We start from the raw sequence: 18032 nt of genomic DNA, 5'->3' as shown, positions 1-18032 counted from the left end.
TGGCATATGTGTGTCAACAGTGCGTGCAGTGTCCTGTGATACAAAACTCTTGCACACTTGGCTTGGGTGATGGAATCGCCTGTCTAATGTCTTCAATTTCTTGAAGCACACTATCTGACTTGGATTAGTGATTATTCTCATAGTCCACTTCTAAGAATCGTGTGTCATTGCTAATAACCACCTTCTGATTCTTTAGGACTAATTGCAAAGATGCATAACTCATCATCGGACATATTTTTCCAAGAGTGACCTATTTCTTCTCTCCACCACACCATCTTATATAGGGATTACACGGTGTAGTAAACTGGGTTGGAATCCCAAACACTGACAATGAATCAGAAAAGATCATTCCTAACACATTATTGGCCCTTTATCCCCTTTGCCATGAATGACCCGATCTCCATCTTTTCCTCTATACAGGATTCGCAGGTTCCAAATGGTACAACCTGGATTGAATCCAATGTACTATTTAGACACAAGCCTTTGGATCCTGTTAAGATAGATGTGACCTAATCTAAGGTATCAATATATGTGTAAGATCCTCATGAGAGATTAGCCTTAACTTTTCTCTTTCTTTTGTTCGATGATGTAAATGCAATATAAAGGTATTTTGTAGACAAGTTATAGTATGAAGAGAGATGTTCAAAAATACCAGAATAGACAACTTTGTCATTTCTTATGGTAGAAATACTACTATCAAAAATGACATGTGATCCATCTATTCAAAATTTTGAAACATGATAAGGAACTCTCAAAAACTAAACTGTGTCTTTAGAACTTAAAGACAAGTCTCCAATTGCAACAACTGCGACTCTAGTCACGTTGCCTATGAAGACAATCATCTCATCACTTCTCAGCTTCCTTGTCAGCCTAAAAGCCATGCAAGGTGCAACAATCATTATCAGTTTCTCTCGTTATCCACTACTCACAACTGAGTAGAAAACGAGCTGACATGTCTAAGTTACTATAGCAAGTGAAGTACCTTAACCATTTGCCTTGAGTATTGAAAGAAGAAATCTCCAATACTCATTCTTATCACACCACTGCTCCCACTATTTCCCTTGTCTTTCTTACCCCTTGGACCCTTCTTCTTCCCGTCATTTGACGAAGAAGATGGCTCTCCTTTGGCAATAACAAGTGCTTGCACATCTCTTTCCCACAACTTCCTTAGCCGTAACTAGAGCATTCAACAACTAAAAAAGAGTATTATCTTTCTTGCTCATAACAGCGTTGAGGCGGAAGTTCTTAATTAAAAGACTTGGGAAGAGAGTTCAGGATAATATCGACTTTTACCTCACCGTCGATACTCCCACTGAGCAAGTCAAGTCCGTCAAAATTTGCATGACATACTCGTGCACTGAGCTGTGTTCACTCATAAAAATAACAAGATTACTCTCATCAAATTTAAATGAGCAGCTCAGTCCGACTCTCCGAACACTTTCTTGAGATTCAGCATGATGCTAATAGCATCGTCCATGCCCTAATGTTGGAACTACAAGGTTTGTGACATTATACTCATAATATAGCATATAGCCACATTATTCGTCTTATGCCACCTTTTATGTAATTCCTTTTTCTCATCAGTTGACTCATCGTTCGGACCATAAGAACATGGAGTAGTAGGCAACACAAAAATTGTGTTTAGTTTGTGATAAAGATAAAAAATTCAAAACTGCGTTTCCATTTTATATATGTGGACCGGTTAAAAGACTTTGTGCAAGAATAAATAAACAGTAAGAGACATAGACATATCTGAAAGTAACGAACATAAAGCACATAATTCGTAACAGTAATATTGTAACCTTTTGATAAAAACAATATTAATGAAACCTCCAACTGCCCAAGAAATCTCACGAGTAAGCCACGTTAGGGTGGTCGTTTACACATGAATTCCTCAACCAGACTATTTACCTAGTCGTTTAATTTCCATCCATGTCAACTTGACCTTTTGACAAAGGAAATTAATTGTTGGACTTAAACCAGACCATATCATATTCAAGAAGGGACTCCGTTGGGGAGTTGTACATTGTACTTGAAATGATATCTAAACAATAACCACAATTTAACCTTGATGATTAAATTCTTGAAATTAGCATACTCACAAGGACCATACCGCTTTCAATTTAATCTCTTGGTTATCTTATTTAAAATCCATCCTCTAAAGTACTTATGAAAATCATACGAGTAAGCCACGTTAGGGTGGTCGTTTACCGCATAACTCCCACTACTTAAATGGATTTAAATATTTTTAATAGAAATCTCAACTTAACAAACTTGTGAAATCAAATATGAAGTAAGCCACGTTAGGGTGGTCGTTTACTCATATTCTCAATCACTTTGTCTTGAGACCGCATGTGGAGGTCTACATAATTTTAAGAATAAAAATTATTTAGTAATAACCACAATCTAACTTTAAAATTAAATTCTCGAATTTGACATACTCACTAGGACCATGCCGCATTCAATTTAATTTCTTAGTTATCTTATTTAAAATTCATCCTCTAAAGTACTTATGAAAATCATACGAGTAAGCCACGTTAGGGTGGTCGTTTACCGCATAACTCCCACTACTTAAATGGATTTAAATATTTTTAATAGAAATCTCAACTTAACAAACTTGTGAAATCAAATATGAAGTAAGCCACGTTAGGGTGGTCGTTTACTCATATTCTCAATCACTTTGTCTTGAGACCGTTTGTGGAAATTTAAATAATTTTTAATCATCTATAAAATTATTGATACAGCTTAGTCTTTTTAGTTTCAAAAGGTTTGATCATGCTCAAACACATAATCCTAAACATGCTCTTCTAGAATGCAACATGTAAAACATGCTCGCAGAATTCTAAAACATGCTTAAGAAAACGATAAACCTAGCATGCTTGTCTAAGCACAGTTAATAAACACATACTCCCTCCGTCCCTGAAATAAGTTCTTTTTTTTCCATTTTGGGACGTCCCCCAAATAAGTTCCTCTTTCTTTCTTTCTATTTTTGGACAACTATCCCACCACTAATAATACTTTATTTATTCTTACTTTTCACTTTTTCACCACTCCCAATACTAATTATAACACTTTTTCACCTTTTCACCACTCCCAATACTAATTATAATATATTTTTCTCCACTATCAATACACTTTACCATTTTCCTTAAAACCCGTGCCGTCCCCAAAGAGGAACTTATTTTGGGGACGGAGGGAGTATTAACAAGCAAAGACAAAAACAGCATGCAAAGAGCATAAAGGATTAACACCACGACATGCAAAGAACAGAATTAAAACAATAAAGTTCTTCGTGACCCATTCGTGGAACCCCAAATTCTAATCTATTACATTTAAAACAGAAAAGAAAAGCTCAAAAACTAAACACTTGGCCCGAACAGCTCCATCAGGCCCGTCTTTGAAAAATAGGGTTTGGGCCCCCTAGGGTTTGAGGAAACAGCCACCTAGGGTTTGGAAACCCTAGGCGCCGCCGCCCCCTTTCTCGACAGCCGCTGCACAGCGCCGCCGCCGCAGCTCCCGGTGTGCGCCGCAGCAGCAGCCCGGCACGAGCAGTTCAGCGGAAGCAGCCTTGGCGTCCAGCAGCAGCAACACAGCAGCAGGTCCCGGCGTAGGCAGCAGCAGCGGCAGCACGTCGCCCACTGGGCGCGCAGCGCGCAGGCGCGGCCCCGGGCGCGCACAGCCCCTGCCGCCCGCCTAACCTTGCTCGCCTGACCCGCAGCCACCAGCAGCGTGAGCAACAGCAGCCTCGCACCGGCGCCTGACCAGGCGCGCGGCGCACAGCGCGCAAGCGCTCGTGCGCGCGCTGCCCTCGGCGCCGGCAGCCTTGCTCGCTCCGCACCCGGCATGCCTTCGGTACTCCAACTCCAACCTCTGTTCATCCGTTGTTGATTCGTCGTTGTCCTCGTCTCGTTCCACAGTTTTACAGATTACAAAGGAAAAGCAAAAACAAAAAAGAAATCCTAATCTAACCACGGATTTTCTCGTGGTGAAAAACGATTACAACGTCAAAACGACGTACCCCACGAATCAACAGACCACGAAGAACAGCAACAGTAAAAACAACGCATATTATTAATCGTACATAAATTAATAATAGAGCCAAGAAATTAATCCTGAGCTCTGATACCAATTGAATGAATATTAAATTGAATTAACGTTCCGTTTGCCCGATGATCATTTCTTGGAATATTATTAATTTATCATACAACGATTAATCCCTAACATGCTCCTATGAATTTAAGTGCTGCACGTTAGAGTTCAGAAATACCTGAAGAATTCAGAAGAATTCGTCAAATCACAGCTGAACAGACCAGTCAGCTTCAAGCCTTCATTTGAAGCCTCAAACGTCCTCAAATCGTATTCTACCCAGAAATACGACTTCTTCATCTTTGAGAGATCTTTCCGTGGCCGCCTGTTTCGCCTGAATCGGAGTTCTGTAGAGGAAGTTATGGCCGTTATCCTGAAACTGCCAGAACTTGATTTCATGCGAGAAATCTGACTCCAGCTCTGATCTTCTGAACTGTATTCCACTCAGCTTTCACCGTTGGATGGACAACGTTCTATGAAAGTCCCAGGAGAGAAAAGTGCTATGCACGATCGGCGCTACCCACTGCTCTCAAAAAACCCTAATTTTATCTGTGTGTTTTTCTGAGAGCTGACAGCTGTATTTATAAATAAAATAAATACGTGTGAGGTGCCTGATCTCTGTGCTAGGCGTTTTTCTTCTCTATCTTGGGCTAGGAGACTTTGGGCCAGTCCAGGAACCAGATACAAGGAATAAAGATGGGCCTCAAATAAATTAATTTATCTATGGTCAGCCCAGACCATAATTAATTTATAAATATCAGTTCATTCCACTAGAGAACCAATATTGACTTACCCCTTTATTGCCGGTGTTGAGTCGGGGCTTATATTTAGACTTATTAATAAATTAATTAATCTCTTTATTAATCCTTAAGCAGTACCACTCAAACCTTATTATTGCGCCTGAACTTAATCAACCTGCAGGGTTTAGCGCAATAAACATTATTGAGCTCCTTAAGGGGATGTCATTATCCTATATCGGATACGAGTACTAATACAGATAATCAAATATCATATATTAACCGTTATCACCCAAGATACATAGTACTCAAGTTACTATATAACTCTCACTCATAGTAAATCAAAGTGATACACGAATTAACATATATATTCGAAATCTTATTAGTATTAAGATTTTATTAAGTCACCGAGATCTTGATTCTTCACTTAAGTCAGATAGAAGAATACATTTCACTGTGGTTCTATCAATACGTTATGACGTACCAGTATAGACAAGTAGTCAAGACAAACTACTTCCATCTATACTGCAGCCTAAACCGATGACTCGTCCTAAAGTCATCTCGGCTGTGATCATATTATATCTCTTAAGGTTAATCCAATTATATGGTCTTTTGTGATCTACAACACACCATATAATCTACTTGTATAGAGATAGAGAACATACATATGCAATCAAGAACACAATCAGATAGGAGATTGGATAGTGAACTTAGGAAACATTGTATACAAGCATAAAACGTTCTTGCTTTCAGTATACAAATCCAACACTGACTTCAGTAGGCTCACTACGAAGTCCATGTTGATGTGCTCCCACTTCCACTCAGGAATGGGTTTGACTTGTTGACATGCGAGACATCGCTCCACAACAACGTTATATCCCTTTTCATTCATTTCCACCAGAAAATTTTCTTTAAATTCTGGTGCATCTTTGTACTGCCTGGATGTGCAGTGTATGGAGTATCATGAGCCTCGCTCATAATCTCGTTCTTTAACTCTTCATTGTGCGGTACACACAATCTTTTACCAACCAAAAATGCGTTATCATTTCCTTCAGTGAATCCTTTCGTTTCATTCATTCTTGCAGTAAGACGCATCTTCTCCAAGAACCAATCTTCTCTTTGTGCTTGCATAATTTTTTTCCCTCAAATCAAGTTTAGCTGTTAACGCAGCTACACAACCCGATACTGAATGGGGAATAAACAATTTCTAAACTGAGTGAGGCAAAGTCACGAATCAGTTCCTTCTGTTGGGTGATGAAATACCCCAGCTTAGCCTTCGTCTTTCGACTCCGGGCGTCAGCTACTACGTTCGCTTTTCTTGGATGGTGACTAACGGTGCAATCGTAATCCTTTACTAATTTGAGCCATCTTTGTTGTCTCATGTTCAATTCCTTTTGCTCGAAGAAGTACTTTAAACTCTTATGACACTTAACTCCATAGAGGTAGTGTCTCCAAATCTTCAGCGCGTGCACGACGGCTGCTAGTTCTAATTCATGACCAGTACACAAAATTGAGAAAGTTAAGTCAATTTAAATGCTTTGCACTGCATGATCATTCATATATATTGGTCATCAGATCCGATCACCTACCCACTGTGGGCAAACATAACGTGCCCACCACTGATGTGACAAATGTAATTAGAGTAAGATTTATTAATTCTCCTTCCTAATTAACATTGCCACATCAGTGGTGGGCGCGTTATGTTTGCCCACGGTGGATAGGTGATTAGTTCTGTATTTGTCATATATAGCAAGAGTACTATAGAGTTGTGAAAATTTTTAAGTGATAAAAGACAAAATACAGAGTAATTAAATGAAATTGAAAATTAAAGTTACATATTCCCTCCGTCCGCCAAGATTATGTCACAATTACTATATCGGGCGTCCGCCAAGATTATGTCTCTTTCCTTTTATGGCAATGGTCCCACCATCCTCTTTAATATTTTATCCTTACTAACACTCTTTATTTACAAAAATACCACTCAAAATTCAATCTTAACCACTCATCTCATAAAGTGGTGGGACCCTTTCTCCACTACATCAAAATCATCACCAATTTTATTAAATCCCGTGCCCAAGCAAATTACCATAATCTTGGCGGACGGAGGGAGTAATACATAAGTAGGAATTAAAAAAACGGAATACATATATTATGAGATACTAAAGCACAAAGCAAGAGATAATAAAGCAAGAGATACTAATTACAAAAATTCTCACATTATGTGTATTCGTTGTGGATTTTCACAGACTTTAAAAAGTCCATGGAATTTAAATTCCATGGAATTCATATAGATTCCAGACGACTTTCAAAGAATTAGTGGTTGGATTTCACCCCGATTTTCATCGATTTTCGAAGACTTTAGGGGATAATTCTAGAATTGAATTCCATGAAAACCAACGCCCGCTGAGTCTCAGCACCGCTGGAAACCCCAGCGACTGCTGGGAATCCAGCGAGCGCTGGGAATAAGTTGTATATAAAGGCTCAGCGGGCGCTGGTGCCCTAATTCATTACAGACTTCTCCTTCTCCTTGCGCCGCTCCCAGAACTCCCAGCCCAAAAAATCTCCACCACTTCACTCCTTCCATACCACCACCCTCTCCGGTCACCTTCAACGACATAATGGTCCGAACCAAGAATGCAAACATCCGTAGAGGCGAGGAGGAGCAATCTTTGAGCGAAAGGTATGAATGTCCATTTGAATTGCAAAGCGAATTAGAGGGAGAAATATTTAAAAAATTCAACTTGAACTACATTACTCCTCCGCATTACTTGGATTGGGACTTGATTACTGATTTGAAACTTAAGCAGCTAGTTGGTTTGTATTTGAAGAATCTAGGGATGAAAGAGTATGCTAAAAGTATTGAATTTTCTGGGTATGATCCTCTATGTTATGAATTCATGACTACTGTGGAAATGAGTAGTGATATGAAATGGATTAAAGTTAGGATGTATGAGCGAGAGTATAAAATTAGTTTGGCTAGAATGAAAGTTGTTTTTGGTTTCAGTATTGGTGGATTATCTGATAAAACTTGGGGATGGAATGTTAATCAAGTGTGGAATCGATTGACTGGTTGTGATAATTGGGATAGTTCGGGTATGCCTAGTGGTTACATTAAGGATCCGGCATTGGCTATTGTTCATAAATTTCTTGCATATAATGTGTCTGGAAAGGAGCAAGCGAATAAGGTGAATGCAGTTGAGGTATTTTTGTTGGAGTGTGCTTTAGATGGCACAAAAGTGTGCATCTCACAGTTTATTTGGGCTGCTATGATTCGGGCGAAGAAGCGCCCTACTGCCCATGCTTCTTTCGCTACTATTATCACTAGTTTGGCACACAAGTTTGGAGTTCTTGCTGCGACAGAGGGGCCTCAGCATGGTCAGGATGAGCTGCATGGTGAGTACATTGATTATAGTGAGCTCAGAGGAGCTCAATTGATTTCTGACCAATACACGCTGGTTCCTCATGGGAAGAGGAGTTGTGTAGTTAACTACATACACTCCGAGATTGCAGCAGGCCGTCGTCCCCGCATTGATCCTGGTGCCGGTTCATCTGGGACCGCCGGTGATGATGAAGAAGAGGAGAATGAAGAAGAAGCTGAAGAGGAAGCCGAAGAGGCAGAGGAAGAAGACGAGGGGAATGGAGAGCGAGCAGCTGGTGGTTCAATGTCGAGAGACTACTATCAGCAGGTTCAGAATGATCTCACATCATTTCGTGCACACTTTGATTCATCCATGGGAGCATTCCGAGCTCATTTTGACTCCTCGATGACATCAATGAGGGATGATATGAATGCTCACTTTGATGCACAAGACCAGCAGATTGCCGAGTTGCAGCGCCAGTGGGATTCTTGGAGACCACGTTTCTGAGTTTTTATATTAATGTTGACATTGTTTTATGAGTTTGGATAATTTTATCTTTTGAACAATGATTAATGTTTGTTTTCATGAATTATGTTTGCATTTGATTCATGAGTTTCATGTTTTCATTACATTTTAATCATGTTATTATGTTTTTATGATCATACAATTTTACATAAATATAACGAATGATGAAATGAAAATCAAATAATATACACAAATATGTAACATAAGCAACCCCAAAAAATATGAATTAGGTGATGTATTTGTTTGGGATTTGAGTAAATCAAAGTTGCAAGCTGCCAAAACATTTTGCGAATTCACCCCATGACGGTTACGATAACAACTCACGTCTTTACCTCTTATCATGGCCGGGATATGAGTGCCATCTATAGCCCCAATACAATCTTAAAATAATAGGTGAATGAGTTATACAAAAACCAAAAATATTTAATATAATACAAGAGCAGAAATATTATACCTTGAAGTAAGGATAAAATCTGGTACTTTCCCGAATTTTAGCGGGTATTGCGCCAATCGGCTTAACCATCATGTCCGGTGCTATGGTGTTCAATGCTCTCATGATTTTGTTGAAGTTCTGACTAGCAGCAAAATGCGAACGACCAAACCTTTCACGAACGTTACAATAACGATCGTTGTGCCCTACAATGATGAGGAATGTTGCCAACATTTCTTCAACAATTGTGTATCGTGTATCATCCACATGGGCTTTCTCCCTAATGATCTGGCATAATTTGATGAAGACGTCAGGATACATTCTATACAACTGTCGAAACTGGCTCGGATCTCCATCCATCATTCTTGTAATAAAACGGAATCCTTCCCTAGTCTTTGGTCGTCGCATCAGAGCGTTGTCAGCAGTCGGATGTAGCGTCATAATATTTCTCAATAGAGTGATAACTACCTTAGCTGCTTCCATCAGTTGCCTAACAAGATCAGAAAGTTCAATCTCCATCTCTGTTTCGATTTCATACTCAAGTTCTTCATCTATGTCTTCTTCAATTGCAATGTTAATTTTATCTTCATAATTCATGCTGCCATTTAAAACAATGAAACAATAATTGAAATAAGAATAAAAGGGACTCACAAAAAATAGCCTTTTAAAAATACTTATAAAATTCAACCACATCCATCAACAAAATAAAGTATTAAAACATAAAACCAACAAAACAATGTACTCATAAAAAGATGGTGAAACAAAAATAAAAACATAGTTCAAAAAACATGACTAAACTATACTCTATTTCCTAGTCTTGGATTCTATCCATCTTTTGCGTTCAGGAACAGTCATTTTCATAAATCCATCTTTTTGTGACTTTGTAACAAGCAAGTCAAATGCTGTGTAGCGGGCATCTTCACTCAAATCAGGAATTTCTTTGATAGCATCCCAAGTTGTATAACCTTTTTCTTTTTCTCTTCTCTCCAGCATAGTATCTCGTTTCACGAAGAGGCTTTCAACTCGATCCATTGTGCTAGTGACTTTTTTAATTTCTACTATGAGCTCCTGATGCGAACTATTTTCAGTGTGGCCTGAATTTGTCTCAAACTGGCATCTGCTTCTTTTGGCAGGAGCTCTTCTCTGAGTGGACTCCACAGGAACTTCAGTGGACTCCAAAGGTGATTTGGAGCCGGATAACGGTGGATCATCTTCACCCAGTACTACAAATGCCTCATTAGCAGCATCGTAATTCAACTCCTCTATGAGCGGACCTCTACTTTCATCAACTCCTATTGTCCTAGCATCAGTAGCACTGCCCACTCCAATTACGTTTCTTCCTATAGCCACACCGTTTCCAACAGCAAGCCTCAAGTCATCAAAATCCGAAAAACTCCCAGTGCGTAAGTATGCATCTTTTGGGTGAGCCTAAAATAATAAATAAGAAAATTATTAATTAACTATATTATTTAAATAACATTGTGTTTAAAAAATAATTGATAACAAATTTACCTCTATATACGCATCCTACTTCATCTGGGGCCGTGAATTTTTTGGTGTCGTTGTCATAACCAAAACCAGAGTTAAACTTCAAGAGTGTTGAATACGCAGTCCAACGGCTCTTAAACCATTTGATACGACTTTGGTAGTGATTATAATTTTTATTGCACCTAAGTTTTTCATTCAGAACAGGCAATATCATTTCCTCTACTGTGGCTTTGCTAAATATACCACTATTATCGTGCCATCCCCTATGTGCAGACTCAACCAGAATATCTAACAATGCATCACTTTGTTCATTTGTCCAGGCTTCATACACTGCCCTTTTTTTGGAATCTTGTGGTTGAGAGTCTCCCATAATAATATTACTAGACACCGAAAATAAATACAGATACAATACTATATCAATGAATAAAAATAAAAAATACAAAACATCAACAAAAAACTAAAATCAACTCACATGCAATAGAAACACAACATACAGTTGCTAACAATTTATAAAGGTACAAGATTCATGCTATAGAAAAATTGCATAATTAAAATAATATGAAGATATAAAATTTATGAAAAAATACCTGGCTAAGAGCTAATATGGAACCCTAAACTTGTCTTCTTTTTGAAGTGTAGGCGTCTGTGGAATGAATGAGGGGAAAAAAACCGAAGAGGTGTATTTAAAAACCGTGTGGGTGGGCTGGGCTGCCTGGGCCCAGCGACCGCGGCAACCCAGCGGCCGCTGGGAACCCAGCGCCCGCTCAAACCCAGCGAGCGTTGGACACTCTCAACGGATGCTGAGTTCCGGCGCTCACTGGCTTCTTGGCCGCGGGCGCTGGAACTCAGCGCTCGCTTAAAACTTCATGGATTTCAATTCTCGTGGTTCTTGGCCGGATTTCGTCGTGTGTATTTTTCGGATGAAATCCATGAAGTCATTCCGGATTTTAAGTCAATGGAATAACGAATACACCTAGATTTGTATGGATTTTAAAAAGTCTGAAACGAATACACCCAGATTTATATGGACTTTTAAAAGTCTTGAACGAATACACCCAGATTTCTACAGAATTTTAAAAGTCTGGAACGAATACACCCAGACTTTTAAAATCCATAGAAATCTATTAAACTCCACAACGAATACACCCCCCTTAATCAAGAGATAATATACATAAGCATTGATTAAATATATATTTAGATTTAAAATATGTAAATAAAATTACTAAATAAAATGACATACATGGATAATTTCACTATATATTTCATAATTCTAACTTATAAATGAGCCAAAAGTAAATAAGATTGCTCATGTTTTGTATTCTAACTCATGTTTTTTGGGCTCAGAAAATCTATTTTATTGGATTTTTCACCATATATATATATATATATATATATATATATATATAGGGTGCGGTTATAGTGAGAACCACAATTATCGTGAGAACATAAGAACCAATAAAATTACTGCATCTGCTATACAAATTAATGCATCCGAAAAAAATAATTTTTTTGCTCCCTTCAGGATTCGAACCCAGCACCTTCATCCATCCACCAAGATGATGCATCCACCGTAGATCTTGATGATCGAATGGCTTAAAATGGTTCTCCGTTCTTATTTTATTAGTGGTTCTTATTTGAACCTCTCCCTATATATATATATATATATATATATATATATATATTTGCTTCTATATTAGAGCACCCGCATCGCGGGTACTCGAGGAGACCATCTGCGTCGAGGAGGGCGATGCAGCGAGGAGCTCCTCGAGGACTCCTCGAGTTATCGAGTATCCTCGAATGGCCGGTGGAGATGGCGCGTGCAATGCACGCGCCCAATTTTAAAAAAAAAAAATTATGAAAAATTCGAAAATTCGAATTTATATATATTCTTTTGACTGCAGCGCCTCGGTCTCCGCACCTTTGACCGACCGTTTGAATTTTTTTTTTTTCTCCTTCTTCTCTTCTTTAAAACAACCCATCTTCTTCCTTCTTCTCCACACCTATTCTCCTTCTTTCTTCTTCCTTCTTCTCTTCACACCTCTTCTTCTCCTACAATTTTCTCCGTCATGGATCCACACAACCCTTTCTACGATCCAAATTGGTGCCCTGATCTCTCCTCCGATTATCATCCCGATATGGGAGGAATCAACTTGGAGGAGAGCCCGCCCGAGGAGGAACCGGTGAGTGCTCAGCAGAGTGTCTCCCCACCAAAAAAAGGCGGCCGGAGGAAGGAAAAGGCCACCAAAATGAAGCACGACAAACCAAAAGTTTACCGTCATACTTACCTTCCACAGCATACGGATCTCATCGTCCAAATTTGGGCGGAGGAGACCAACGACTCGATCCGTGGGACGGATCAGAAGGGAGAGTCATATTGGGGCCGGATCCGCGAACGTGTGAACCCCATCCTCGGCGTCGACCTCGGCATCAAGCAACTTCAAGGCCACTGGTCCCGGGTGAGCGCGGATGTGCGTCTCTGGGAAGCTGTTTGGGTGGAGACGCGCAACAATTGGCCGTCCGGTCATTCGGATGATATGATTCGTGAAAAGGCCCAAACCATCTTCAAGGCTAGAAGCCCAACCAATGCCTCCTTCAATTTCTGGAACGCGTGGAGAGTTCTCCGGAACAATCCCAAGTTCAAGTCGATGTACCTCCTTGGAGACGTGCATGCCTCCAAGAGGACAAAGACTACGGAAGAGGGCGGCTTCACCACCTCGGCGTCGGGCGAGGAGATCTCTTCTGCTCGGCCCATTGGCAACAAGGCGGCGGCCAAGGCGGCGAAGGCGGCGGAGAAAGGGAAAGGGAAGGCAGCAGCGTCGCATACGAGCTCGGATCCTCCACCAGAAATTGTGGAGAGGTTGGATAGGAACGACGCGCAGATGAGGGCATTCACCGCCCAGTACCAGCGGAGGAACGATATCCGGGAGAGGGAGCTCGATATGCAGCTCCTGAACACGGATACGACGAACATGACGGACGCACAACGTGCATTGCACGCGTCCATGGTCGCCGATGTGCTCAGGCGTCGTGGTCTATCCTAGGCTTTTAATTATGTGATTTTAATGATGTTTTAGGTTTTTTAAATTTTTATGTATTTTTTTTTATGTTTTAAGTAATTTTAAATTTTATGTTTAATCCAGTATTTAAATATGCAATAAAATTTAAATGAAAAACATAAAATCAAAACTAATATTATCAAGGAGGCTATCAAGGAACCCCAATGCAGCACTACCTACTCAATAACACAAACACTATCAAGTAGGCTATCAAGGAGGCTATCAAGGAGGTCCCAATGCGGATGCTCTTATACTATTACCATTTGAGCGAGAAGCGGACAAGGACAACACTCACTAACTCACCACCTTTTTTGTTTTGCTTTGCTGACACATGAACCACCAACATCTCATTATTATTGTTGTTATTTTTGTTTGAACTGTAGCTTATTTTTTAATATTTGGGATTTAGAGTAGGTTATTTATTTAACTGCCCACCTTACTTTAGTTTAGGTGAAGTTTAGCAGGGCCCCTTTCGGAGGTAATTTCACTCTGGCCCTCTTAAATATGGAAATTTTAATTGCATACCCAATATATTCTCACCTAACCACTGCTCATATGAGAAATTTGAAATTTATCCTAAGTTTTCTTCAAGTTTATTCTCGTGTTCTTTACTTATCCACACCACACAGCTGAGCTCTCCAATTTCAGGTATTTATTTTTTGGAATCCATCTTTATCACCAGGGTTTTTGGTTTGTGTAATCAAATTGTGGAAAAATAGGCTTTGAATGTGTGTATTATTGGTCGATTTTATTGATTTAGCAAGTTTGATAACTTAATATCAATAACTTTAATTTAAGTGACAAAGTTGAAACACTCAACGACTCCTATTTATGCGAGGTATACTGTAATAGCTCATTGATTTTTATTTTTATTTTTATTTTCATTTTTTAAAAAATTTATTGCCAAATCCAAAGCTTTCTCTGAAAATTAAGGTTCTATTTTGTGCGATATTATATTTAGATCATGGCATTCCCTCGTTAAAAAAGAAGAAACGAAATGATTTACTCCAAATAATAAGGTCCAATATTATAATTCCAATATCGGCGGGGATTCGTGGATAAATTTCATTTTGAGGTTGATTTACCCTACCAACCTTCCCTTCATTAGATTGCCGCTTTCCTAAAAACTAATATTCCACAGAAAAACACTCACACTGAGAACTGCGAAGCGGTTGATTGAGGTGCTTTTATTTTAAAATGGCGACGAGTTTGTGGGCAACCAGGGCTGCTTCCTACCTAAGGATCAGTGTTCCCTGTCGAGGTTTTGCTACCGGTAAGTGTGTGTGTGTTGATGTGTATTTTGCATTGGCCTTTTGATCATATTAACGTCGTGCGTTTTATGTGTTTGATTTTTTTGCGGAAACATGGTGATCTGTTGTGCTACGAAGGATCTGATTTTCCATTGGTGTTATATTGCTATGATATCGTTGCTGCTTTTTCTTTTATTATTATAATTGTTGTATGTGGGTGTTGGGAAGCGTCGTGCTCGCTGGAATTTCCTCCGAATTCAAATCGATCTGCATCGTAAATCATTTCATATGCTTGTTTGATATTTGTAAATTAGTTTGAGGTGCGGTTGCAGTGTGAACAGAGTGGCTGTATCGAAATGTGGACAAATGTTTGTGACATTTTTTCTTTATCGTCAAGCACTCATTTAGGGTTATCAGTGGGGTTGGACCGTAGAGATTTCATTGCAATTAATGCTGATTCTTCAGTTGTTTAGTGATTGGTGTGACAATATATGGCATGTGTCTTCTATACGTGAATTGTGATTTTTTTTTTTTTTGAATTAATGCAGTTCTCAAGGATCTAAAGTATGCTGATTCTCATGAATGGGTGAGAGTGGAAGGTAAGTCGGCTACCATAGGTATTACTGATCATGCCCAAGATCACCTTGGTGAAGTTGTATACGTTGAACTACCCGAGGAGGGCAGTAAGGTAGAGCAAGGTGCAAGTTTCGGTGCTGTTGAAAGTGTCAAAGCTACCAGCGATGTTAACTCACCTGTTTCTGGGAAAGTGGTTGAAGTTAACAAAAATCTCAGTGATTCTCCTGGTTTGGTGAGTATTTCTGAGATCAAATTCTTATTTTTGGCCACATTGTTAACATGATTGCAAATTTGTTCATAGATTGGTCCCACTTCCCCAATTCTCTTGGAGTTACTGTTCATTAGTTTTCGTGGCATCTATTTAGGTTCTATGAAACACGATCTTTTCTAGATTCGTGCACTGAGGTTCTCAGGTTACAACTTTTCCTTCTATTCTATTATTACATCCCACAAAATTGTTGTTCAAGGTGTCTTTCATAGCTTCGTCTTTTTTTCTTGGTAGTTCAATTATTACCACCCCCCCCCCATGCCAAAGGCTATTCGAAGGCTGAATCCAATGAGAGCTAAACAGAGAAATAACTCATGTAGCTAATAAGAAAAGAATGAGAGACCCTGAAGTGGAATTTGCAATTTCATTCCTCTCAATCCAAATTAGCCTTGTATGTGATTACCCTAGTTAGTTAGAACTTTGGAGTAGAATCAAGCAAGTGGAAAACCAACTCAGTAACTGGATGCCCTGTGGTGTAAGTGTGCTTTCTTTAGTCTTTTATCAGCACTTTTGACCTAATCAAAGATTTTGCACCAGCTAAGTAGTTATCAGGTTGCTATCATGCATTGCTGGTTTTATCTTTCTTTTTCTTTTTTCCCTTGTGCATAGACGTTTGTTAGCTAAGAAATTTGTTCAAATGGTTATTCTTCGAAGATAATGTTGCTTAAATATTTTTCTGAGTCCATTTTTTCAGAAGATAAAACCTCCCATTGTGGTGTTTAATATTAAGTAAATTTGCGTATCATTAGAAGAAAAATAACGCACACTTGCTAATCTTGACATGTTCCAGCTCGCCAAGTGCAGATGTCTTACCGTGTTTACTTTAGTTCAAGCATAAATTCAGAACTGTACCTGCATATTTCCATGAAGAGGACCAACGATAATTGTAATCCAAAATGAGGGTTGCAGTTATCACAGTTCATGGTTAAATCTGAGTTTATCGTGCTGATACATATTAGAAACCATTGGTGGATATCATGCTATTTTTTTTTTGTTCTACAAAATGAAAAAGGAAATTGTATGACAGTTATATGTATCTTGGCAGCCATGTATTGCAGCATTTTTGTGTTGTTGTTGCTGCATCATCCACATATTCCTTTCGTTGCCACACTATCTTTCTGAAAGTTCTTTACCTTGAGAATATATTTATTTCACCATTGGTGAAAAGTAACATAGCAGGGTACTTTCTCTCAAAAAAAAATAAAAAAATAACAGGGTACTTGCTTCTAAAGATCATATATCTTTATCATGCCTCGATTATGATCTGATGGTAGTTTATATATCCTTTGCTTGAATTAGAGGTGCATATATGCATAATTCTTTGCGTCATTAATCAAGAACTGCCATCTTTAGTGTTTATATGTGCTCCCCATGTTATATTGTCTCCACCAACTATTCAGTTATCGTACTTACGTAAATATCTTCACCTCTTGCCTCATTCAGGTAAATTCGAGCCCTTACAAAGACGGATGGATCATAAAGGTAGAGCTGGAGAACTTCAGTGACCTGCCCTGTTTAATGGACCCCGATCGCTACACCGAGTTCTGCGAAGAAGAAGATGATAGCCACTGAGAAATTTCATTGGGGCAATAATCACTTCTTGGAAAAGATCATGGAATTTACATTGTTATTCTCTCTTTTCAGTTTCCTTGGTTGTCATTATGTTTGAACATTAGGATGATGGAAATGGCTGCACTTATTATCCTTCTGTTATGCAAAATATTTCATTGTAGGATACTGGTCAATTTTAAAATAAATTTGTTGTGATGCATTTATATTATGCTTGAATTCCAGTGAGCAAGTTAGTGTTTTGAGCACTTTATTCACTTTTTCTTGTTTAAATAAAATACAGAGATATATTTTGATATAAATGATGAAGGCTATTTAATGGATTAGCAACTCTTTTATATACATATATATATATACTTTTTCAAAAGGAAAACTGAATTGAGATTTATTAACAAATAGTTTGATATGCACTAACTTTATTCCTCCAGTGCGATGCACGGCGAATATCGAAATTAAACGGCGAATATCGAAATTAAACGATATTTGTAAATAAATATTTATAAATATTAAATAATCAAAATATATACAAATGCAAAATATATTTTAAAAATACAATAAAAATAATTCACATCAATTACTTATCGAAATTAAACGATATTTGTAAATAAATATTTATAAATATTAAATAATCAAAATATATACAAATGTAAAATATATTTTAAAAATACAATAAAAATAATTCACATCA

General features: G+C 38.5%; 2 protein-coding genes across 2 annotated transcripts; one reads left to right on the top strand and one right to left on the bottom strand.

The window, feature by feature from the left end:
• Positions 1 to 9941: 9941 nt before the first annotated feature.
• LOC131025740 (uncharacterized protein At2g29880-like) lies at positions 9942 to 10995 on the bottom strand. The gene is made up of 2 exons (XM_057955526.1): positions 10660 to 10995; positions 9942 to 10565 (listed from the first exon to the last, which is right to left on the bottom strand). The coding sequence occupies exons 1-2, from the start codon at positions 10993 to 10995 to the stop codon at positions 9942 to 9944; spliced, it is 960 nt and encodes a 319-aa protein (XP_057811509.1).
• A 3248-nt stretch (positions 10996 to 14243) lies between these two features.
• LOC131026275 (glycine cleavage system H protein 2, mitochondrial) lies at positions 14244 to 17552 on the top strand. Its single transcript, XM_057956084.1, has 3 exons — positions 14244 to 14954; positions 15480 to 15739; positions 17219 to 17552. The coding sequence occupies exons 1-3, from the start codon at positions 14879 to 14881 to the stop codon at positions 17345 to 17347; spliced, it is 465 nt and encodes a 154-aa protein (XP_057812067.1). The 5' UTR covers positions 14244 to 14878; the 3' UTR covers positions 17348 to 17552.
• The last annotated feature ends 480 nt before the right edge of the window (positions 17553 to 18032 follow it).

This window comes from Salvia miltiorrhiza, chromosome 5, assembly GCF_028751815.1.
Source record: "Salvia miltiorrhiza cultivar Shanhuang (shh) chromosome 5, IMPLAD_Smil_shh, whole genome shotgun sequence".
Classification (NCBI taxonomy): Eukaryota; Viridiplantae; Streptophyta; class Magnoliopsida; order Lamiales; family Lamiaceae; genus Salvia; species Salvia miltiorrhiza.
This window is presented reverse-complemented; position numbering and strand designations above follow the sequence as displayed.